This window comes from Aspergillus karnatakaensis (genome assembly GCF_047715665.1).
Source record: "Aspergillus karnatakaensis strain CBS 102800 unplaced genomic scaffold BJY04scaffold_101, whole genome shotgun sequence".
NCBI lineage: Eukaryota > Fungi > Ascomycota > Eurotiomycetes > Eurotiales > Aspergillaceae > Aspergillus > Aspergillus karnatakaensis.
In genome coordinates this window covers 1-22,519 of record NW_027395813.1, presented here as the reverse complement: position 1 = coordinate 22,519, position 22,519 = coordinate 1, and the positions used below count along the sequence as shown (strand labels likewise).

At 52.8% G+C, this 22,519-nt stretch overlaps 8 protein-coding genes and 1 non-coding gene across 9 annotated transcripts; 7 read left to right on the top strand and 2 right to left on the bottom strand.

The window, feature by feature from the left end:
* The first annotated feature begins 63 nt into the window (after positions 1–63).
* On the top strand, positions 64–166 carry BJY04DRAFT_t159. The gene has a single exon. It is a non-coding gene; the product is annotated as a tRNA-Met (tRNA).
* A 329-nt stretch (positions 167–495) lies between these two features.
* On the top strand, positions 496–4,447 carry BJY04DRAFT_211903 (nucleophile aminohydrolase; the record flags this gene model as incomplete). Its single annotated transcript, XM_073714467.1, has 11 exons — positions 496–564; positions 622–1,283; positions 1,336–1,371; positions 1,423–1,652; positions 2,541–2,632; positions 2,683–2,716; positions 2,763–2,922; positions 2,969–3,548; positions 3,604–3,764; positions 3,815–3,948; positions 3,999–4,447. 11 exons carry the CDS (start codon positions 496–498, stop codon positions 4,445–4,447), a joined length of 2,607 nt encoding a protein of 868 aa, XP_073564452.1.
* Positions 4,448–4,989: 542 nt separating this feature from the next.
* BJY04DRAFT_10805 (putative pre-mRNA splicing factor) lies at positions 4,990–7,057 on the top strand. The gene has a single exon (XM_073708080.1). It carries the CDS (start codon positions 5,381–5,383, stop codon positions 6,569–6,571), a length of 1,191 nt encoding a protein of 396 aa, XP_073564451.1. The 5' UTR covers positions 4,990–5,380; the 3' UTR covers positions 6,572–7,057.
* On the top strand, positions 6,604–8,379 carry BJY04DRAFT_203382 (flavin-linked sulfhydryl oxidase ERV2). Its single transcript, XM_073713349.1, has 4 exons — positions 6,604–7,236; positions 7,326–7,454; positions 7,532–7,870; positions 7,930–8,379. Exons 1-4 carry the CDS (start codon positions 7,022–7,024, stop codon positions 7,946–7,948), a joined length of 702 nt encoding a protein of 233 aa, XP_073564450.1. The 5' UTR covers positions 6,604–7,021; the 3' UTR covers positions 7,949–8,379.
* Positions 8,380–8,382: 3 nt separating this feature from the next.
* BJY04DRAFT_203380 (LYAR-type C2HC zinc finger protein) lies at positions 8,383–10,795 on the top strand. Its single transcript, XM_073713348.1, has 3 exons — positions 8,383–8,850; positions 8,941–9,063; positions 9,163–10,795. Exons 1-3 carry the CDS (start codon positions 8,830–8,832, stop codon positions 10,582–10,584), a joined length of 1,566 nt encoding a protein of 521 aa, XP_073564449.1. The 5' UTR covers positions 8,383–8,829; the 3' UTR covers positions 10,585–10,795.
* An 11-nt stretch (positions 10,796–10,806) lies between these two features.
* Positions 10,807–15,072, top strand: BJY04DRAFT_203378 (putative NF-X1 finger transcription factor). Its single transcript, XM_073713347.1, has one exon. The coding sequence runs from the start codon at positions 11,267–11,269 to the stop codon at positions 14,906–14,908; it is 3,642 nt and encodes a 1,213-aa protein (XP_073564448.1). The 5' UTR covers positions 10,807–11,266; the 3' UTR covers positions 14,909–15,072.
* A 2-nt stretch (positions 15,073–15,074) lies between these two features.
* On the bottom strand, positions 15,075–17,624 carry BJY04DRAFT_225762 (amidase signature domain-containing protein). Its single transcript, XM_073718266.1, has 6 exons — positions 17,281–17,624; positions 17,104–17,226; positions 16,899–17,048; positions 16,009–16,851; positions 15,868–15,928; positions 15,075–15,783 (listed from the first exon to the last, which is right to left on the bottom strand). Exons 1-6 carry the CDS (start codon positions 17,587–17,589, stop codon positions 15,665–15,667), a joined length of 1,605 nt encoding a protein of 534 aa, XP_073564447.1. The 5' UTR covers positions 17,590–17,624; the 3' UTR covers positions 15,075–15,664.
* A 330-nt stretch (positions 17,625–17,954) lies between these two features.
* Positions 17,955–19,480, bottom strand: BJY04DRAFT_211897 (F-box protein; the record flags this gene model as incomplete). The annotated part of the gene is made up of 3 exons (XM_073714466.1): positions 17,955–18,378; positions 18,488–18,722; positions 18,769–19,480. 3 exons carry the CDS (start codon positions 19,478–19,480, stop codon positions 17,955–17,957), a joined length of 1,371 nt encoding a protein of 456 aa, XP_073564446.1.
* A 471-nt stretch (positions 19,481–19,951) lies between these two features.
* On the top strand, positions 19,952–22,402 carry BJY04DRAFT_211896 (GH92 family glycosyl hydrolase; the record flags this gene model as incomplete). Its single annotated transcript, XM_073714465.1, has 3 exons — positions 19,952–21,033; positions 21,085–21,759; positions 21,814–22,402. The coding sequence occupies 3 exons, from the start codon at positions 19,952–19,954 to the stop codon at positions 22,400–22,402; spliced, it is 2,346 nt and encodes a 781-aa protein (XP_073564445.1).
* Positions 22,403–22,519: the final 117 nt, after the last annotated feature.

Genomic DNA, 22,519 nt, shown 5'->3' with positions numbered 1-22,519 from the left:
GCCGCACAGGTTTGAAATTTATTGTTGGGCTATAGGTGTAGAAGTTGAAGCCGACATCAACAAGTTTCCATAGTATAGTGGTTAGTACGGCGGTCTCATAATCTGACAGTTCCCATCTAAAGGATCTGGCAATCCGCAAGCACGAGTTCGATTCTCGTTGGAAGCACTTTCTTTTTGCACCTTCTTTTTATTCTCCCGTCTGTCAATCTTCAATATCAATACCTTGCTGTTGAATAATAATAACCCTCTCAAGAACTATAACAGCGCCGTGATCCGTAGTAATTCAGGACTCGTAAAAGGCGTGCGCTAATTATCTACCTATTTCTGCTGTGACGTTAGACGTAGCGTCGGAATTAAGAATCCGCCGGCTCGGCTCCGACCAGTCAGGCATCAGATCACTCCAACTCCTTGCCCTGCAAACTCGCCGATACGATAAATACGATATCTACCTGTGATACTATGTCCCTCAGTCTACTTTGAATCCCTGCCCGCACAATGCCCTCTCGCCGCAGCCACACAAAGTCCCGTCGGGGCTGTTTTCAATGTAAACGGAGACATGTCAAGGTTCTTCATTTCCCTCACCGACGTGTGCTGACGAGCCACCGCTGACAACGCTTACAGTGTGACGAAGGCTCCCCCAGATGCATACTCTGCAGGAAAAGAGGCTTAGAATGCGATTACCCTCCGTCTGGAGAAGGAGATAGCCAGTTGCCACTCACACCGCAAGGGTCCAGTGACACCTCCTCAGGCGACCCCTGGAGCAACCAGACCAGAATGCTCGAAATGAAACTCTTTCACCACTTCGTAATCGATGCCTCATTTACGCTGCGACAAGACGTGCTCGAAGCCGGGCACTTCCAAGTTGCAGTACCGCGACTCGCAACCTCAAGCCCCTTCCTTCTAGACATTATCTTGGCCTTCTCAGCGCTCCATCTCGCATTCGTCGAGCAAGGCGATAGCAAATGGCTAGAAATTGCGCTGAAGTACCAAAACCGAGCGTGTTCTGCGTTTAGTCGTGTATTGGCCGACCTTGCGCCGGAGGATCTGGGGCCTGCGTTCATCTGCTCGATTTTCATTATGCTCTGCGCGTTTGCGTACCCCTGTGTGTCGCAGAATCGGGATACGTTTGATCCGCTGAGTCAGGTTTTGGAGATTAATCGGCTGCTGGTTGGGTGTGCGTTTTTGTTCCAGCAGTTGGATAGTGTTGACCAGCCGGAGGAGATGAAGGCTTGGTTGGTTTATAAACGGCCCGAGGTATTTGTTAAGAGCGGGCAGATCGAGGAGTGAGTTTGCCGACGCCTTGCTCTTGGAGTTTTTCTAATGAGGTGTGTCTAGGAGAGAAGATAACTCGGCTCTTGAGCAGTTACAACGGTATGTCCGAGGTGAATGTTAATGGATGGATGATCTGTGCTGACATCGTAGGGAACTCTTGAAATCACTCGACCACCTCCGGAGCACTATCGACTCTGCGGACGGGCCACACCAAGCCATGTACCAAACGACCTGGGACACGCTCCAAGAAATGATTAAAGAGTGGCCACTAGGCAAGAACAAAGGCGGGATTCTCGCGTTCCCTATTCACATCAGCGAAGAGTTCATGTCGCAACTGAAGGACGGAGACTGGACGGCTCGGATGATCTTCCTACACTATGGTGTCGGGATGCATCTCCTCTCGAGTAAATGGTATGTTGGGATCTGGGGTCGTCGTTTGGTTGCGACGGTGCTTCAACCACAGGAGGAGATCCCGCCTGTCTGGGAGGAAACCGTAGCGTGGGCGAGACAGGCGGTGGAAGTTAGTCCACTACAGGGAAGCGAGGAAAGAAAAGGGCCCAGCGAGATGGTGTTGAGGTAGTCTGCCTCGATATCAAAGACTGTAGAATACATTGTAATAGAGAGCAATCACCTGACCTGGCCTCACCGGACCCCCGGTCGGGTGATCTGCAGTTCTTATCATGCGCTGGATCCCCCTCCACTCCGCTTATCAATGCCCGGTTCCTGACTCTGCTTCGCTGCGACCTTGGGCCTGCTGCCCTTGGGCCGTTGGAGACTTTCTCCAAAATGTCTCCTTTTCTGTCTCTCCAGCTGGTTTCTACTCCAACCCTCCCAGCGGTGCATTCCAGCGTGGTAGTATACGCGGCTAAGACAACAAACCGCCCGAAATGCAGGGATACGACGGCCAGGATGTGGAGAAACAGGTAAATCCCCGGCTTCTATTTGCCTAGCGGTCCGGAATGAAAGCAACATGCTAATATGGGGCTGCGATGGTGTCACCCAGCCACTTTTATTCAAGCCTTTTCCAAGCCAGTCCGCCGCCGAGTCCGATTCCAAACCCGAAAGTAGTTTCTATTTGGCTTGTGGTCAGGCAGTACCGGTAGTAGTGACACGCCCCTTGCAGCGTCGGAATTGGACCATGTCGCGTGTTTTGAGGCTCTCGCTTTGTACGACGCTCCTTTTGGTGATTTTGGCTATTCATCTCCCGGGTGTACGCACGTCGCCGCTGAGCTCGGATCATTTCCCTCGTCGAGATGAAGGGGTTGAAGAGGGGAAGCGAGGTGCGGTTGCCAGTGAAAGTGCGATCTGTAGTCAACATGGGACGGATATTATTCTGAGAGGCGGGAATGCTGCTGATGCTGTAAGTTTCGTTGTTTATGCTCGTACGGTGATTGCTGATTCTCGCTTTAGATGGTCGCGACGATGCTATGCGTTGGCGTCATTGGTAGGTCGGTCGGATCCAGATATACGTGCGACACTAAGAGGAATAGGAATGTACCACAGTGGTATTGGAGGAGGAGGCTTTATGCTTGTCAAGTCGCCCGAAGGCTCTTTTGAATATATCGACTTTCGTGAAACTGCCCCGGCCGCAGCCTATGAGGAGATGTTCGATAACACGACCGATGCTTCGGTATCCGGCGGGTTAGCAAGGTAAGCTGCTACTGGACTGTAAACATGAACACACTGACTCCTATAGCGGCGTTCCTGGCGAACTGCGCGGCCTTGAGTATCTGCATGAAAAGTATGGCTCTCTCCCCTGGTCAGAGCTTGTGCAGCCAGCGATCCATACCGCACGGTACGGGTTCCCTGTCGGCCCGGATTTGGTTCGTTATATGGAGTCGGCTATTGGGGACGACGAGGACTTCCTGGTCAACGATCCCTCGTGGGCTGTTGATTTCGCGCCAAACGGGACCCGCGTCAAGCTCGGAGATACCCTCACCCGCAAGCGGTACGCGGATACCCTGGAGACTATTGCTTTAGAAGGCCCGGATGCTTTCTACTCGGGGCCTATTGCGGAGTCAACCATTAGAGCACTGCGTGCTGCGAATGGTACCATGACGCTAGAGGATCTCAGTAATTATACGGCTGTTGTGCGGGAGCATGCGCACATTGATTATAGGGGGTTCAAGGTTACGAGCACGACTACTCCGTCGAGTGGAACTGTTGCCTTAAACATGTTGCATGTTCTTGACACGTACGAGCCGCTCTTTACGCCGCAGAATATCAATATCAGTACTCATCGACTGGACGAGGCGATGCGATTCGGATATGGTTTGGTAGGTACTCTCTCGAATACTTTCCATGTTCAACTTGGCTAACAACTCTACTTAGAGAACCGTCCTCGGCGACCCTGGTTTCGTCGATGGGATGTCGGAGTATGAGAAGCAGATGCTGTCAAAGCAAACGGCAAATGACATCCATGCGAAGATCTCTGACCTCCGTACACAGAATGTGTCCGCATACAACCCCGACGGGCTTGAGAGCTTGGAGACGTAAGTTCCCACCACCCATTCGGTGCCCCAATCGGTCTAAAACATGACAGTCCTGGCACATCGCACATTGCCACAATCGACCACTCCGGCCTTGCCATCTCAGCAATTACAACAATCAACCTCCTATTCGGAAGTAAAGTCGTCGTTCCTGAAACTGGTATCATAATGAACAACGAAATGGATGGTAAATTCTTCACCCTTCGCCAGTAAATGGATTACACTAATCATGCATAGACTTTTCCATCCCCAATTCCTCCAACTCCTTCGGCTACATCCCCTCTGAATCAAACTACATCCGGCCCGGGAAGCGCCCTCTTTCATCTTGTACCCCCGCAATTGTAACTTACCCCAACGGTACAGTCTTCTTCGTCGCCGGCTCCGCGGGCGGCAGCAGAATCATCACCGCTACCGTGCAGAACATCATCCACGCCGTGGATCAGGGCCTCTCTGCGGCCGAGGCACTAGCAAGACCGCGATTGCACGATCAGTTGATCCCAAACCAGGTTGCCTTCGAGTATGGGTTCGATAATGGGACCGTGGCGTTTATGAAGGCTAGAGGGCATAATGTTACATGGATGGCGCCGGGGACGAGTACAGCGCAGGCGATTAGGGTCCTACCGAATGGGACTTTTGACGCGGCGGGGGAACCGAGACAATTGGATGCAGGTGGGTTTGCGGTTTGAGCAGATGTCGATATTTTGGGATATGGTTCGTCGGGTATTGGTGGATGCAGATAATATGGCTGCGTTATAGGGATTTGTTTCCTGTTTGGCGATATACCCATATACACCTCTGTGACATGAACTAGGTAGATCTATACGTGATATGTGTGAAGAAGCTTAAACCTTATGCCAATGATCCTCTGTATCGTATAGATAGTTAGACTCAATTAGTTGAGGTAGGCCTAGAGTCTGAAGACCAGAACATGTGGCCCGTGCGCCGTCAGGGCTCCGCTCCGCTTGGTTTTCGGTTTCCCCGATCCCCAGATTCAATCTTGATCTTCGACTCCGACACCACCTGCGGTGCGCGATGTGAACAACCCATTCCCGTCAATTTTGGATACGGTTCGGCCTCAACTATATTTATTCAGACTTGTTTTAAGTGTCAAATGTTGAATTATATAACACAGCGCTGATAAGTGCGGGGTTTGAGTGAGGGGGTTTCCGTCCATTGCTGGGTTAGCTACCCACTTGAGACAAGATTGCTGTGTTATTCACTGTGTTTGTGGCCTTTCGCACCTAAAAACTTCATTACTTCTCCCCCAGCTCTTACTGATATTTGTTCTATGAAGGCCGACTCAAGACCGGGCAGTGACACAATCGCAACATGACGGGCAAGAACCGAACTCGAACGGACCGAGACAATCAAACCCTAGCGGAGAAGGGCCACCCTAAACCGAAACGCAATGCGAGTCGAAAGCGCTGCAGCGAGATCCAAACCGAACTCATAGATGGCTCCGCAGAGAGAGACAAGAGGCAGAGGAAAAGCAACAAGCGGGTGAAGCATGGGACAATCCGTTCATCGCATGCGCCAACGTCCATAGCACCCGAGAACTGCTGTACGGCACTTGAAGCGCTTGATGTGTCGGGTTTTCAGAAGCCGATGATTCGCCGGGGATGACGTCCGGTGATGAGGTGAGGTCGAAATATTTCTTGGGTTTTGATCTGAAGAACACGAAGAGCACGAAGAGAAGGGCTAGTCGTGCTGATGTAGAGGAGCTTCCAAGCGGGAATAGTGTGGCAGAAGATGTGCGAGCTCTCCTTGATGGTGTTGGTCTGATGCCTGAATTCTTACTGTCTGATTCGGACTTGAGCGATGTGCCTAGTGATTTCGAGTCCGACGATATTGATATCTATCTTGATTGTCCTTCACCGACCCCCGCCCGCTCGAAATCTCGAGAGTACGATGATAGTCCAGCGACACCTTTACGCTGCGCTGTCACTCGCGATGAGAGGGAGCAGACTCCGCTCCAAATTGACACCCTGTCGAACCTACTCTTCGCAGAGAAAAAACCTCGCCTAAAGCCAGTACGGATATCACCCTATTTCCGAGGACCTCTCGTCAATGAAGACTCTTGCCTCCCATTCCCGCCCATTGAGACGCCGAGCTTTGGATTAGTCCAGGAACAGCTTGCACACGATCCATTCCGCCTGCTACTTGCAACTATCTTCCTGAACCGCACGCGGGGCGGCGTCGCTCTTCCGGTCCTGTTTCAGGTCTTCGACCACTACCCGACGGTGGAAGCCATGGCCGCGGCAAATCTTGACGACCTTACAGATATGATACGCTGCCTCGGGTTCCAGAACCAGCGGGCGAAGAAATGCATCGCCCTGGCACAGACATGGCTTGACAAGCCGCCAAGCCGCGGAAAACGATACCGTAAGCTCAATTACCCAGCCAAGTCAGACGGTCGAGACGTCAAACCAACCGAAGCCATCTCAGAAGACGATCAGCGCATAGCGTGGGAAATCGCGCATCTCCCTGGAGTCGGTGCCTACGCATTGGACAGCTGGCGGATCTTCTGCCGCGACGAGCTGAGAGGCCTAGCTGAGGATTGGAAAGGCAGTGGCGCGGTGACATCGGAGTTTGTTCCTGAATGGAAGTCTGTTTTGCCGCTGGATAAGGAGCTGCGGGCCTATTTGACTTGGATGTGGTTGAAGGAGGGGTGGGTTTGGAATCGGGAGAGTGGAGAGAGAACACGGGCTAGTGAGAAAATCATGCGTGCTGCGAGGCGTGGTGCGACGGCCCATATTGAGGGTGGGAATTGGGTTCTTGAGACTTCTCCTGTGAAGCGGGCTGTTCGGTAGATATATAGAGTTATAGCTTAGCACGCGACATTGCTGCTGTTTTTGTATGCATTGCGCAAACACTAAATTAATTCTATGCTGAATCCTTTGGCCAAGAATGACTATCGAATTGTGATTGAAGATCATAACCCCTTGGTGATCTCCTGAGACACGATCCCGACTATACGGAGTCCCTCCTAAGACAACACCGACGCCTCAGGCAGAAACGCCATCATGCAACTTGGACTTCCGACCACGTTCTTTATCCATCATCGCTCATCTGACAAAGCCCCATTGCAAACTCCCATATACTCTTTCGCTCTCATGAATATCCGTTCGGTCTTTTAACTTTCCTTCCTACGCGACCCCTCTCGCCCATGGCATACGCCCACTCCAGTAACCTCCCGCCTCTCCAACCGTGACCTGATCTAACCTACCACCCCCGACGCTTTCCTTTCCTACAATTCCACAATGGCGAACCGGCAAATCACCCGGCGCATCCTCATCAGCGCTTCAATTCTCGTCTTTTTTCTTTTCGTTCTTTTCATCCAACCATATGGCCCACCGAGTCCCGCCGTCCGCGCACCGGGGCATCTCGAGAAACCAGAATCGACATCAATCACAGTCAAAGAGGACCTGATCAAGGGGGATATTGTTATGCCGAAACTCGGGAATGAGACAGCTAAGTATGCGACGCTTTGACTGCTAGCTTCCTCGCAGAGAAGATAGGATGCATGGGCGAATGCTAACCGGGGAACTCTTTCGAATCATATAGAGCCGAACTCGGCCGCGCAACTTGGAAATACCTCCACACTGTGCTTGCTCGATACCCCGAGGATCCTACGGAGGAACAGCAGGAGACACTGAAGTCTTTCATATACCTTTTTGCGCGATTATACCCTTGGTATTTGCCACCCGTTCATTTACCCCCGACACGATGTTATATTGAATACTGTGCTGACTGGTTTGATCTGGTGGTAGTGGTGAATGCGCTTCACACTTCCAGGGACACCTGAAGAAATACCCGCCGCAGGTCTCGTCGCGGAATGCGGCTGCGGGGTGGGGGTGTTTTATCCATAATGAGGTCAATACTATGCTGAAGAAGCCGACCTTTGATTGTGCGAAGATCGGCGACTTTTATGATTGTGGGTGTGCAGAGGATCCGGATGATGATGCGGAGGGTGGAAGTGGGAGTGTCAAGACCAATGAGGGGACTGGGGATAGGACTGAGGTTACGAGGAGTGAGGATGCTGCTCCAGACGCAGTAGCAGTGGGTCATACTGTTGAGAGCATCACGCCGGTGGAGATCTCGAGGGAGCCGTGAGTGTTCCATCTTATATAATCTTACTCAATTACGATCACTAACAGCGGTGCTCTAGGCCTACTCGCGGCGGATAGATCGGTTTACAATTGGCGAATCAGCCTGCAGATACCTACTACATACAATTTTGAACAACAAAGCTTGTCAACGCTGGCTCGTTGAGAGTACGATAACTTGCCCACCTGGGACATCCGCGACATTGGAATTTGGCCACTTTCGATCCACCAAGGTAATCCGAGATGAGGTAGGGTCATACAGGAGACCACGGGAAGCCTTTGTTAAGGCATATTGAGATGCATATTCGTGCGCATGACTGCATTGATGCAGGCGCAGTTGCAGCTGACCCGAGGCGAGGCTCCATCATACCACCTACTAGGCAGATCGCGAGGATTGTTTCAAACAGATCGCGAACTCTTTAATTATTTCTTGATTCAGTAAAATGATACTAGAAGGCTTATTATTATAACCATATCAGCTTCAGAACCTATAGCCCCCTAGAGACCAGTCATACAGAGGAATGTTTGTTTATGCCTGAGCGCCGAGGCACAATTTAATCCCAAGACAGACTAGCGTAATCTGCTACCCACCTTTTTCTTTTGCGCAGCAGGTGATTGATTTCTTCCATTTTTCCTGAGGCTTGATCGCGCCGGACGAAAGACCCCTCGTTCGTCTGATTTTCAGCTGCTTATTATACCTTCGGGGTATTGCGCAAGCGCCTCGCTCCTCCATTCGTTCTTTGGCTCTCCTCCCGCCTGCTGCCTATCAGGTTGGACTTGTGTTTTCAGTCAACAAACACTCCCCCCATCGTTTGCGAAGGATCACAGTACTTTCATTTGCGGGGTTGCCTCATCCTTTTGTCTTCGTTTGATCACCCGGTCAGAAGAATTCAAGAAATAAGTTTTCTCCTGCAACTTGCGACAATTGTTTGTGTGTTCTACCAAAGCGAAATCTTGTCAACATGGTTTCGTTCTCGTGCGAGGTGAGTCTCGGGTTTGGCCTCGGCGGCAAACACGCATCGCAAATAGAGACACTTTGTTGGATTGACTTGCTGACGCTGCTTTGTGTCTAGGGATGCGGCGATGTTCTCACCAAGAAGAAGCTCGATCCCCATCGCAACCAATGCCGCGGCGCAAGCTTCACTTGCATCGATTGTATGGTACATTTCCAGGGAACTCAGTATAGGTCGCATACGGTATGAATACACCTTGGTTTTGATGTGCTGCCGGATGTACAGCGACTCTATTTATACCTCGGCTGGCATTTTATTACGTGAAACTAATTGAGTTTGCAGTCTTGCATGAGCGAGGCTCAGAAATACCAGGGCGCACTCTACAAGGAGAAACCAGCCAAGAACCAGCGCAACAACAAAAACAATAATGACAACAACAACAACAAGAACGGAAACAACCAGTCGAAGCCGAACGCTGGCCACCGCGCTCCCTACGTCGAAGACGCCCCTGACTCCCAGGTCAACTTGGTGCCCACTGCGCCTACTCCTCCCGCACCCGCTGAGACTCCGGCGCAGGACGGCGCCAAGGTCAATGTCTTTGACTTTTTAGTAGATGAGAAGACTCCTAATGCCTCGAAAGCCTCGCTGCCGCCGAAAGAGCAGATGAAAATGAAGGATCATGCCCCTTCGGTTTTCAACCCGGCCCAGGCTAGCGGCGATGCGGATAAGAACGATGACAAGGACTACGATACTGCGTACGAGGAGAACGGATTCACTTACGGATCTGGCCCGATTCAACAACCTGTGTTCCCGAACAAGAATGCCACCGTGTCCATGGAATTCATGACCCCAGCGCCAAAGAAGAAGAAGAAGGATCGCCGTGCGGAGAAGAAGCAGTCGCCTCCCGCGCTGACAGCGACCACGAGTGAAAAGAAGCGAAAGCGCCGTATTGATGACCACGATATGGAAGACGCTGACACACCCATGCTCGAGGCTCCTTCCAGCGTGCTGAACCACCCGGGAACTCCAATGCTCAGCCATTCCGGTCTTACGGGTGGTCTCGACCGTATGCTCCGATCATCCCCATCCGACGACGAAGACAGCTCCGAAAACCCTCGTCGCCGGTACCAAGACCCTTCATCCCCCCTCAAGCGCACACGCCGTGACGAGAAGGAAGGACATGGCGATGCCGGCCTCGGCATCTCAATCAAGAACCGCGCCGAACGGCTGGTTTCATCCATGTTCGCTGGCTCCAGCGTCTCCGGCAGCAGCGCCGCCGGCGAGCCCGAACTCCGCCGATCCAAGAAAGTCCACAAAATCCGCAACGCACCCAACGATGAAGTCTCCTCCTCAGATGCCCTCAAATCGAAACGCAAGATCAGCGCGCAGACAGACGGTGACCGCCCTTCCCGCCGCCTCAAGAATCTTGACCACCCCGAACGCTCTTACTCGCCACATACTGAGGACAACCGCGACATGGTCGTCTACCGCCAGGAGAACCACCCGAACGAGGTCCAGCGCCAGATGGCCGCGCAGTTTTTGTCTCTTGTGACCAAGGGGCCGGAGAGCTCGCGCGGATTTTCAATCAATAAAGTTCTCAAGCGGTTCCATAAGGAGCTCACAGATGAGTTCGATGCTGATCGTGGACGGGATCATGGGAGGAGCCGGGCGGATCGCGAGCGTAGGGGTGAGGATGAGAAAGATCTGTGGCGGACGCTGCGGCTGAAGCAGAATGAGCGCGGGGAGATTGTAGTTTTCTTTTAATGGTCTAACCGTCGACCCCAGTATCGATTGACCATTGATACATCACATAGTTAATGTTTGCATGGAGTTTGGGGTTGGGGCTGGGTCAGGTTGGGAACCGGAACCGCATAGCGTGATCTATGATCTATGGTTGTATGTGTAGCTTTGATTTGGCCTGGGACTGGGTCTGTTGTCTAAATTGCATTTTACGAGCTTCGATGAATTGAACCTGAACTGAATCGGTCCCACTAACTATGAGTAATTGTGACTCGAGCGGAGGCGGCCGTGAGTCAGAGCTGCAGCAACACTAGTGCAGATCGCAGCATAGCAGTCCAGCCAACGGTCAGCGTCAGCCCTGACGGTGTTAGGTTTCAGTGAGAATCATAAAGACCAGATGAAACATCATAGATTAAAGCAGCCATAGCCCAGTAGAAACAAGAACAAAGCCGGTCCCCGCATACAACTCCCTACAGATTTCTACAAACGGAGCCACACCCTCGCCACACTCCATTAATAAGAAGAGCCTCTTTTTAGCTTCTTCTTCTTCGTCTTATTTCCGCTCCCACTCCGATCTTTTTCTTCCGAGTTATTTTGCCTCCCACCGTTTATTCGATCTTGCGGATTTTGTTTCCGTTTACTGCATCTTTTTTGTCCGCCGAAACTGTCTCTCACGATTTCAGCGTTTTCTACCCTATCACCGTGCATGACTGCCCTCGTGCAGAACCCTTCTTTCCCCGCCACCGGAAGCCAGAATATGTCGGGCCCGATGCCGACTGCGCCCGCCGGAGAGGGCAGTACCCCCCGAGCTCCGAGACGATTTAGACGAGGTCGTGGGCGAGGGCCGAGGGGTAATGCCACTGGCAATGGACAGCAGTCACAGACCCAGTCACAGACGCCAGCGCCAGCGCCGGCCGCGCAAAGTTTGCCGATAAACCACTCCCACGCTCCGACGCCACAGACCGTTCAAAATCAGACACAGACCGCGAGTCAGTCGCAAAGTGATACAGCTACACCTAGTTCATCGAATCCGCGGTCTCGCCGGGGTCCGAGGAGAAGGCGAGGAGGTCGAGGCGGGAATGACAATGTGAATGTGAATGGGAATACGAATACAGCGGAAGGGCAAAGACGAGCTCGGTCGCGGGGTGGCGAGTCACAACAGCAGCCGCAGCTACAGTCCGGCCGACGGAGGTTCGAAGGACGGTTGACAAAGTCGCAGCAGACTTCGGAGGATGATACACAGGATGCGCCGGAGGATGGAGACGATGCGGGACTAAGGGCTGATGCGCCGGTATTTGTGCCTGGCTCTGAGCCCAACGGTACGGGTAATGGCGAGGCGTCGTCCTCAGCACCACCGGCGAAAGCAAAGACGAGAGCGAAGAAGCGAGCGCCGAAAGTGACTACGAAATCCGAGGCACACGACATCATGACGAGGATACACGAGGACATCGCGCACAATCTCTACGAATGCCCGATCTGCACGATCGAGATCGGCCGCAAGTCCCGCGTTTGGTCGTGCGGGCTGTGCTGGACTGTTTTCCACCTAAGCTGTGTCAAGAAGTGGTCTAAGAACGAGGGCGCTGCGGCGCAGGAGCGTCGGCCTGGAGATGATGGGGAGAATGGACCTCGAGCTTGGAGGTGTCCCGGATGTAATCTTGCGCAGGAGGTGTTTCCGACGACTTATTCGTGTTGGTGTGAGAAGGAGGTTGATCCGCGGCCGTTCCCTGGTCTCCCGCCTCACTCATGCGGACAGACTTGCTCGCGAAAGCGCAAGGGGTGTCCGCATCCGTGTGACTCGACCTGCCATGCCGGGCCTTGTGCGTTCTGTACGGCGATGGGCCCGACGCAGGATTGTTTCTGTGGGCGGAATTCGTCTACGAAGCGGTGTCAGGATACCGATTATGAACGCGGATGGAGCTGTGGCGAGGTCTGCGGCGACCTTTTACCCTGTGGTGAACACACATGTACTCGGCCTTGTCATGAGGGACTTTGCGGTGCTTGCGAGGTAAAGATCGATGCGCGGTGTTACTGTGGCAAGGTGCAGACGGAGATGCTTTGCAGTTCAAAGGATGAGGAGGAGGAAAGTGAACTGCGCCATGAAGATGGAGAGGTTGAGGAGTGGACGGGATCGTTCAGCTGTGGAGACTCCTGCAACCGGCCTTATGACTGTGGTGTTCACTTCTGCCAGGAGAGTTGTCACCCTCAGGATACAGAAGCAGCCCACTGCCCGAGGTCGCCTGATGTTGTGTCCCATTGTCCTTGCGGGAAGACGCCTCTAGCCGATATTACAGGGTACACACCTCGAACATCGTGTGAAGATCCTATTTCGAACTGCCTTGAAGCTTGTGGCAAGACATTACTATGTGGACACGCATGTAAAATGATCTGCCACACAGGGCCGTGCGGCTCTTGCTTAGAGAATGTCTCGATAGACTGCCGCTGCGGACGCAACTCTTTCAAAAGTATCTGCCACCAAGGCAGAATCGACCCTCCCCAGTGTTACCGGGTCTGCAAAGCCGGTCTTCACTGCGGACGACACGCCTGTGCTGAACGGTGCTGCCCCGGTGAGCAGAAGGCGATTGAGCGTCAGGCTTTACGGCGAAAGCTGAAGCCTCACCTCCGGCCTACGGATGAGGATGTGGAAGCGGAGCATATCTGCACTCGGGTTTGTGGCCGTATGCTGAAATGCGGACGGCACACTTGCCCGGAAATCTGCCACAAGGGGCCGTGCAATACCTGCAGGGAGGCGATCTTTGAAGAGATCTCCTGTAACTGTGGTCGGTCGATTTTGTATCCACCATTGCCCTGTGGGACGCAACCTCCGCCGTGTGCTTTCCCTTGCGAACGGCCCAAGCCGTGCGGTCATCCTCAGACTGCGCATAACTGCCACACGGACGACGAGTCATGTCCGAAGTGTCCTTATTTGACCGAGAAGACCTGCCTCTGCGGCAAGCGGACGTTGAAGAACCAGCCCTGCTGGCTAGCAGATGCGCGATGCGGGCAGATCTGTGGTCAACCGCTCAAATGTGGTTCTCATACTTGCCAGAAGAACTGCCACCGGCCAGGCGAGTGCGAGGACGCCTCGCAACCTTGCCAGCAGGCATGTGGCAAGACAAAGACGCTCTGTGGCCACCCCTGCACAGACCCCTGCCATGCTCCATTCCCGTGCCCCGAGAAGACCCCCTGCGCTTCCACACTCACAGTAACATGTGCCTGTGGACGTCTCCGACAAGACCGGCGCTGCAACGCAGCTAAAGCTGTCACCTCACGCGGCCAGCTGCAGCAACCACAGCGCCTCCCGGCAACGACCCCTCTAACTTGCGACGACGAGTGCGCGCGCCTCGAGCGTAACCGCTCCCTCGCTGCCGCTTTAGGCGTCGACATCAACCCAGCCACAACAACGGCACAATCCACAATCTCCTCCACAGACCTTCCCTACTCCTCTGAAACACTCGACATGTACATCAAGCTCTCATCATCCTCCCCACTCGCCACCCTCCAATCCCACGAATCAACCCTGCATTCACTGGCCACAACCCCATCTCAACGCTCCGTCCGCACCCAACCCGCCAAGTCCGGCCTGCGCGCATTCATTCACTCCCTCGCCACAGACTACGGCTTCAGCTCCGAGTCCTTCGACCCAGAACCCCACCGCCACGTCTTCATCCTCAAGCCCACAACTTGGACGCCTCCGGTCTTCGGGTTAGGGAATAACATCTCCACCATCGGTATTGGGGGGATCAGTGTGTCAGAGTGCGTGAAGCTGCGCGAGCGGTATCGCGCGAAGGAGCGTGAAGCGCAGCGCGCTGCAGCCGCTGAAGCGAAGGCCCAGCGCGAGGCAGCGAAGATCCAGAGCTTGGGTTCTGGTGAGGCTGCTGCTGCCGCTGCCGGTGGCTGGGCGCAAGTCGCAGCGTCTAAGCGGGGCAATAGTGCTCTTGGGACGAGTCTAAGTAGTAGTGCCAGGAGTACGCCTGTTTCGAGGACCCCGAGTGCGTTGTCGTTGTCAGGGTCGTTGTATGCGGCGCTGGCTAATGATGATGGGAGTGGAAATGGGGCGAGGAAGGAGAAACTTGTGCTGAGATCTGGAGTTGGGAAGCAGAAGGGGAAGGGGAAGATTCCTGAGCCGGAGGTCGCGGACGATTGGGAACAGGAAGAGGAGAAGGTTGAGGAGGAGGAGGAGAGGGAGAGGGCCGCGAGGGAGGGGTCTGCAGGTGCTGATGGTGGTGCTGATTCGACCTCGACCTCGAGTGCTGCAGATACTCCGGTTGAGACTGCTACTCCTGATGTCTTTGAGAGCGATATTGTTGAACGGACGGCGTCGAGTGAAGATGCTTTGGTGCAGTCATGATCTTTCTTTTCTTTCCTATTGGTTTGTCTGTATAGGTCATGTTATGTGGTGATGCCCATACTCTCGTATAGCATAGCATAAGCATGAGCATAGCGCGTCTGGAGCATATGCATTGCGCATTGCGTATATGTTTGTTTCTCTCTTTTTGTCTTTATTATCCATACTGTTTTTTGTTTTGTTTTTTTTTTTTTTTCCTTCGTGGGACGGCGTGTGCGATTAGCAAAAGTGTACACATGCATACATCATAGAGAATCAATAGGCACCTGTTTAAGCCCTAAGTGAACAACCAATACAACTGTGCTCAACCCAATTCACACTCCAAACACTTATCAAAAAGACCAAGCTAAAGACAAACATACTAAAAGCCTCGAGCCCCGTGAGCCAGGACGGAATATATCTATCCAACGCTCCACAGACCCATCAACAGACAAAAATCAAGCACATAAACTCTCGGCACCAAACTCGAGAGATCTCCATTGTCGGAATCTTACTTGCTGATCTCCTGTGCCGGGTAGTCAGAGGCTAGGGTTGAGAGACTTGACAGAGCAGCCCTAGAAACCTCTGATGTCGGTTAACTTATTGATTGCAGCCTGGTTTTGCTAGAGAGATAACCTGACATCGTGTTCTGTTCGCATATCGGCCGAAGATGTCGTTGGGTTAACTCGTGCAATTAGGGTTGGAGGGGCATATATATTAATTCTTGGACTCCCATATCCGTTGCTCTAATTAACTAATCTCGGACCTAGTCCACGAGCACTATTTCCGAGCTAGGTCGGCGTTGATGATCTCCGCGACGGCGGATAGGTGTTCATCCTGGAACCTGCGGCCAACGATCTGGAGTGCACAGGGTGCGTTGGCGTAGATGCCTGGGTCGTCTTGATTTATATTAGTGATCCACCCTTGTAAGCCCTGCGCAATGTGGAACTAAGGTAGGAATGAAAACAAGAAAAGCGACTTACGTCCATCAACAGCGTCCAACGACGGATCGACCTTGCCGTAGGGGATAATGCAGGCTGGCCACTAGTAGAGGTTATACTGTCAGCAGACAGTAGCTGGGATAGAATACCCAACAAAACAAGGAAAAAAGGGTGAGTTCATACATCGACAAGATTCCAAACAACCGTATACGGCGGATATCCATAAGTATCATGCGGCGACGCAGTTTTGTTATGTCCCGGCATGATAATAGCATCAAGGTCGTTCTCAACCCAGATTTGATGCCACTGTGCCGTGAACTCGGCTTTCTGGGCATTCCAGCCCCATAGATCGTCTAGGGTGGGGGGTTGCATCGTGCCGAAATCAGGCAGGCTGGTTTTCATTGACGGGATTGGCGGCTCGCCGCTTGCTTCGATGTGGCGCAGGGGGGTGAGCGTGCTGTCTAGTGTAAACAGTTTAAAAGCGAGCATGCTAGCGTCGTAGATAGAGGGGGTGTCGAGGGTTTTGATCCTATGGCCTGCCTTTTGAAGAGCTGCTACTGCCTCATTCAAGACCCGGCGGACGGGCGGGTGGAAGGGGTAGTTAGTGTCCTCGCCGATAACAGCGATGGTTAGTGAGCGTCTTGTTTGCGTCGTTCTCCATTCAACGGGGATAACACCAGGATCACGATTCCATGGCTGCGCTGCGAGGACGGTCTGCATGAGGAGTTGCGTGGATCGCAGGCTTGTTGCCAGTGGCCCTGTGCATGCGGGAAACCCAGGGCTTCCGGCCCGTGATGTTTGCGCTTGCCCGGCGGACGGGATTCGGCCGATGGAAGGTTTGAATCCGTATGTGCCGCAGCAGAGAGCGGGGATTCGGATCGAGCCTGCGATGTCGGTTCCGATACCGAGGAGGGAGCCTCTCATTGCGACGAGGGCGCCTTCGCCGCCGCTGCTGCCGCCGGCGGTTAGACTAATGTTGTGGGGGTTGAGGACTCGGCCGTAGATGTTGTTGTGGGAGTCGGCTGTCTATTGCAGGTTAGCTTGTTAAGTAAGAGACTAGGAAGGTAGCTTACCATGAGAGTTAGAGGGATATTGGTCTTCACGTGGATTACGGCGCCGCTTTCGAGAAGGATGTCAACGAGTGGTGCGTTGGCTTCAGCTTTCCGCCCGATGAACGAGACGTAACCGCTTGTCGAGTCATAGCCTTTTATATTGAAACCGTCCTATGTCTTTTCAGCAAGCGGTATACCAGACTCTGCTTGCCTGAGCGGTATATACCTTGACGCTAATAGGCAAGCCATGAAGCGGCCCTTTGACCCTACCATGAAGTCTGAAATAGGTGTCGAGATCTTTCGCAGTGGCAATGGCTTCGTCGAAGATAATCTCCGTACAACATCGTGTCTGAAGGAAAGATTAACCAACTAAGCAGCATTGACTATACCAGAAAAGCCATACCAACTGCTGAGCGATGGCCGCCCTCTTGCAAAACGCAATGGCAACCTCTTCCGCCGTGTAGATCTCTAATGCAATAGCATCCACCAGGGCAACTGCGTCGTAGCTTTCAGTAATCTCTAGCTCGCGAGCCGAAAGAACACCGCACTCTCTTGGAACATTAAGGACATTCCAGTTCGATGTTTCCTCCACTTTATCCGTGTAGTGGGAGGGGAGGCGCCACTGGCTGGGAATTTTAGCAGCAACCTCGGCACGCTTTTTGGCTGCGATGGTCTGCCAGGAGGGTTGATCCGGGTTTGAGATCGAAGACATGATGGGGTGATTTTCTGGCTTTTGTTGGATTCTTGGGTTAGAGGAGAACTGGGGTGTTCGTAGTTGACAACGAAGACGGGGGTATATAACTATCCGCGGGTGGAGAGGCAGCAACTTAAGCCCAAGGACAGCCAACGTTAGGAATGAATCCTATTGGGTTTGTTGGAGTCGAGCGGGGTCGTCATGCATGCCCCCCGCTCTATATAGTATGATTGCCCAAATTGCCGATGCCGGTACCGGGCTCAGACGAGATATGATCCAAACAAGAGGTGTTTGAGGGACATAGTCGCCAGTAGATAGAATAATAGCTGCCCTCATCATGCCAGTCCACCTCTTCGACTTCCAGGCTTGAAAAGGTAGAGACACTACCTATCCAGTATAACCGAGCACGACAGAGAGTCAGGAAATCTCATCCACCCATGCTTCTCAACGACCAGCTGCTGAATAGAAAATCCCCAGACATCCGCAACGCGCTGATCCGGCCTATACCCCGACTCAGATTGGATCTCCAAAGACGGCCTGCCACTACTATTATCAAACGTGAATTTGGTGACGGGGACATCACCAAAGTCGAAGGAAATTGTTTTCAGCCGAGGCATTCGCCGCGCCGCATACCCAAGTGATATAAATAGACGGTGGAAGTGCTCGGCGTTCATTACGTGGCGCACGATCTGGTAGTTTCCATTTAACCAGCTGCTCTCGAAGATTTCATCCCCTGTTGCAGGGTCCGGGAAATCATACTCGTCTTCGGTGGAGAGTTCGTAATCGAAAAGCCACTCGCCTAGGATGCTGCCTGTCAACTTCTGTGCGGAAACAAGGAGCGGAGTTCATACCAGAGGGGAGGCTTCCCGGGACTACTTGCATGGTGATTGACTCTAGGTAAGGTCAGTGAAGGGACGGTGTATCTGTGTCTAATGGATAGAGGAAATCCATGTCAACCGATATATTTATCAGATTGAGCTCTCGTAGATTACACGAGCGAAGGCGGAGACTCGAGGAGAGCTCATCAATGTTGCTATTGACGGGTCGCAGATCTAGGGCAGGTAGGGTATTTGACCAGGGCTCTTCGACACCTCCCTCAAGTTCAAGAACCCGCAGGGTCAACGGAAGTGTGGCAAGCCCAGACGCCACCGCTGTAGATAGGTTAGTTCCAGACTGTGTACAGATAGATATACTTACCTTGTCTGCGATCCCGCAGGTACCATATATGATCTGGCCGCGATGAATCCTGCATGTTCAAAAATAGTCGCTGCAAGGCCACACAGCTTTCTGCAATTTGCATCGCTGTGCCAGCCCATATGGAATCATACATCCATGGAAACGATAGATTATCAACACAGGTAGTCCGAGGCAATACTGAAGAAGCTGGAAAACGAGCACGGTACGGACCAACAACGAATTCTCCATCTAACTCACCATGCCAAGCATGCACGTCTTCCTTGGCTTCTGTCTCTGGCTCGAGCGCTTCATCTCGTCCCTGCGCGGTGACGGTTAACATGAACTTGCAGTCTTTCTCCCAGGAACTCAGAAACTCGAATAATGATTTCATCCCCGCCCAAAAAGCCAGATCATTTGCCTTCCTGACTGGGTTCTGCTCACGGTACCCGTCAAGCTTCACCGTACGATAATCCGGAAGGTCATAAGGGATGATGACTGTATACTCCAGGTGTTGAACGAAAGAGCGCCGATACTGATTGGTACCCAAAACGAGATCCTGAAAGTGTGGTAAGGACTTGAAGCCCTTACTCGTCGCTTTGAGAGTGCGATAAATCAGTTTTTCAAAGACGGGCTGCCAGTGACGGCAGACGCGGGCGCAGTTGGTAAGGGTTGAGTTGTCGTTTTCCAGGTGCCGGGCAATGTGCATCCACACCTCTAGTGGTAAGTAAATCATTATGACTGGTTTTTTCTCCCGCTACTTGTGTCTGTGAATGAAGGTTAAGTTAAGTGTTCCGTCAGGGGAAGATCTTGAATTGACCACTTGGTTACATGACTATGAGACCCTAGGGTTGACATGGGAGAGAACTGACTGGACTTGGGGCTGACAGTAAAAGCTCACTAGAGTATATGATTCATTTCGATTTATCGTAAGCATGTGCTTACGAGTCCCAACCAAGTCCTGCCCCTCATACAGAGCCTTACTGCTGTTATATATATAGGTAGTGCCTAGTCTGACTGCGTCCCAGTAGTTCCCAATAGTTAAGCTCCTAGACTACGAAGCAAGCAACTGCCAATGGATGCAATATGCGTGAGATGCAGGGAATGCCAACCTGGGTAGGGCACGTGCCTGTTCACCCCCTTGCATCTACAACTTTATCTCTCTGGATCTCTTCTCGACCTTCACTCTCCCTACCACCCCATCACAATGCTCCTTCCACTATTCCTCCTTCTCATCTTAGCCATCGACCTCCAAGAAACACTCGCCACCGACCCCCTCCACTACATTAACCCTCTAATTGGCACCACCGCCGGCGGCAACGTCTTCCCCGGCGCCTCCCTCCCCTACAGCATCGCCAAAGCCGTCGCCGACACAGACAGCGAAACAACAGCCGGCTTCTCTCCCGACGGCAGCAAAGTAACCGGCTTCTCAGCCCTCCACGACTCTGGTACAGGCGGGAACCCCTCGCTCGGCAACTTTCCTCTCTTCCCGCAGGTCTGTCCTCAAGATGATATCAACAGTTGTGCTTTTGCCAAGAGTGCGCGTGCAACGCACTATCTTAATGATTCCGTTGTTGCAAACCCGGGGTACTTTGCGTTGACGCTGGAGAGTGGGATTAGGAGTGAGATGGTGGTTTCGAATCGTGCGGCGCTGTTTCGGTTTGAGTTTCCTATTAATGAGACTGAGGATGGGAGGTTGAGTCCGCTGGTTCTACTGGATCTGACGGATCTGTGGGAAAGTAGACAGAATGCGTCTATTTTAGTGTACCCTGACCAGGGAAGAATTGTTGCCAATGGCACGTTTTTGCCGTCTTTTGGGGCGGGCTCGTATAGGGTTTACACCTGTGTGGACTTCTATGGGGCTGAGGTAAGAGATAGTGGGATTTGGGTGAATGACCGTGCCGGGTCGGATGTGCAGGAGCTGTTTGTGACGAGGGGATTTAATCTGTTTTATCTACAGGCTGGGGCGTGGTTGAGGTTTGAACCTCCGGGTGATGGGAGGGTTACGGCCAGAGTTGGGGTGAGTTATGTGAGTAGCCAACAGGCCTGTGAGAATGCGGAGAGGGAGATTCCGAATCCGGAAGAGGACTTTGAGTGGCTACGGGCTGAGGCAGAGGATGCGTGGAGGGAGAAGCTGAGTCCTGTTTCTATCAAGCCTGGTGGTGCGGACGAGGAGCTGCAGAGGAGTTTCTGGAGTGGCTTGTATCGGAATATGCTTGATCCTCAAGATATGACGGGGGAGAACCCGCTTTGGGAGAGTGGCGAGCCATATTATGATTCGTTTTATTGGTGAGTATAGTATGCATTCACTGATGGTTATGCTAACAGGTGCGGTGACAGTATCTGGGATTCATTCCGAGCGCAGCATCCTCTTCTCACCATTATTGACCCGCAAGAGCAATCGAGGATGGTTCGCAGTCTTCTCGATACATACAAGCACGAAGGCTGGCTCCCTGATTGCCGGATGAGTCTGTGTAAGGGCTGGACGCAGGGCGGGTCAAACGCCGATGTCGTCCTCGCTGACGCTTATGTCAAGAATCTCACAGGGATAGACTGGGCTCTAGCATACGAGGCAATGGTTAACGACGCAGAAAACGAACCACTAGAGTGGTCATACGAGGGCCGTGGTGGGCTCCAGAGCTGGAAGCGCCTGAACTACATCCCCTATCTTGATTTCGACTACCTTGGCTTCGGCACCAACTCGAGAAGCATCTCGCGGACGGTGGAGTACGCATACAACGACTACTGCGTGTCAACCGTCGGAAAGGGACTCGAGATGAATGGACATGAAACACACCTCTTGCGCGCAAGTAACTGGAAAAACATCTTCAAACCCGACCAGCCCTCCACCATCAACGGTACAGACACCGGCTTCGTTGGCTTCTTCCAACCTCGCTATCTCAACGGCACATGGGGCTACCAGGACCCAATCGCATGCAGCACCCTCGCCTCCTGGTGCTCACTAACCAGTAACCCCTCCGAGACATTCGAGTCCAGCATCTGGGAATACCAATTGTACGTACCGCCGCGTCAGCTTAGCCACACTCTATAAGTAACTAACAAAACCAGCTACGTCCCCCACGACATGGCCTCGCTCATCCATACCCTTGGCGGCGACTCCTCCTTCATCGCCCGCCTAGACTTCTTCCACGACTCAGGCCTCGCCGACCTCGGCAACGAGCCCATCTTCCTAACAGTCTACCAATACCACTACGCCGGACGCCCAGGCCTCAGCGCGAAACGCGTACACAGCTACATCCCCTCGAGGTTCAATACATCCACCTCTGGTCTCCCTGGAAACGACGACTCCGGCGCGATGGGCGCATTTACCTTCTTTTCTATGATAGGTCTCTTTCCAAATGCCGGGCAGAATGTGTATCTGATTACCCCGCCGTTCTTTGAGGAGGTTAATATCACGAATCCGGTGACGGGGCGGACGGCGACGGTTAGGAATGTGGATTTCGATCCGGGGGATAGGCGGATTTCTATTCAGAGTGTGAGGTTGAATGGGAAAGACTATAGGAGGAGCTGGATTGGGCATGAGTTCTTTACGGAGGGGTGGCTTTTAGAAATTGTGACAGAGGAGGAGGAGAGTGGGTGGGGGATGAGGGAGGAGGATCGACCGCCGAGTCTGTCAAGAGACGGCTGGATGGGATAGTTATCGTCATCTGTGACAGGATCCGGCTGGTTATCAAGAGCAAGCGCAGCAGATTTACAAACCTCCACTTCCAGGCGCTCCTTCCTTCTGCGTACAACCGCCATTGAGGTGTCGGTC

What these genes read in the sequence shown, in the direction of transcription:
- BJY04DRAFT_203382 (XM_073713349.1), top strand. Translation starts at nt 7,022, where the DNA reads ATGGCGAACCGGCAAATCACCCGGCGCATCCTCATCAGCGCTTCAATT. An exon ending in CTCGGGAATGAGACAGCTAA is followed by an intron (nt 7,237 to 7,325) that starts GTATGCGACGCT and finishes CGAATCATATAG; the next exon opens with AGCCGAACTCGGCCGCGCAA. An exon ending in TTTGCGCGATTATACCCTTG is followed by an intron (nt 7,455 to 7,531) that starts GTATTTGCCACC and finishes ATCTGGTGGTAG; the next exon opens with TGGTGAATGCGCTTCACACT.
- BJY04DRAFT_203380 (XM_073713348.1), top strand. Translation starts at nt 8,830, where the DNA reads ATGGTTTCGTTCTCGTGCGAG. An exon ending in TGGTTTCGTTCTCGTGCGAG is followed by an intron (nt 8,851 to 8,940) that starts GTGAGTCTCGGG and finishes CTTTGTGTCTAG; the next exon opens with GGATGCGGCGATGTTCTCAC. An exon ending in CTCAGTATAGGTCGCATACG is followed by an intron (nt 9,064 to 9,162) that starts GTATGAATACAC and finishes TTGAGTTTGCAG; the next exon opens with TCTTGCATGAGCGAGGCTCA.
- BJY04DRAFT_203378 (XM_073713347.1), top strand. Translation starts at nt 11,267, where the DNA reads ATGACTGCCCTCGTGCAGAACCCTTCTTTCCCCGCCACCGGAAGCCAG.
- BJY04DRAFT_10805 (XM_073708080.1), top strand. Translation starts at nt 5,381, where the DNA reads ATGACGTCCGGTGATGAGGTGAGGTCGAAATATTTCTTGGGTTTTGAT.
- BJY04DRAFT_225762 (XM_073718266.1), bottom strand. Translation starts at nt 17,589, where the DNA reads ATGTCTTCGATCTCAAACCCGGATCAACCCTCCTGGCAGACCATCGCA. An exon ending in GCTTGCCTATTAGCGTCAAG is followed by an intron (nt 17,049 to 17,103) that starts GTATATACCGCT and finishes GAAAAGACATAG; the next exon opens with GACGGTTTCAATATAAAAGG. An exon ending in TTGTTTGGAATCTTGTCGAT is followed by an intron (nt 15,929 to 16,008) that starts GTATGAACTCAC and finishes AACCTCTACTAG; the next exon opens with TGGCCAGCCTGCATTATCCC.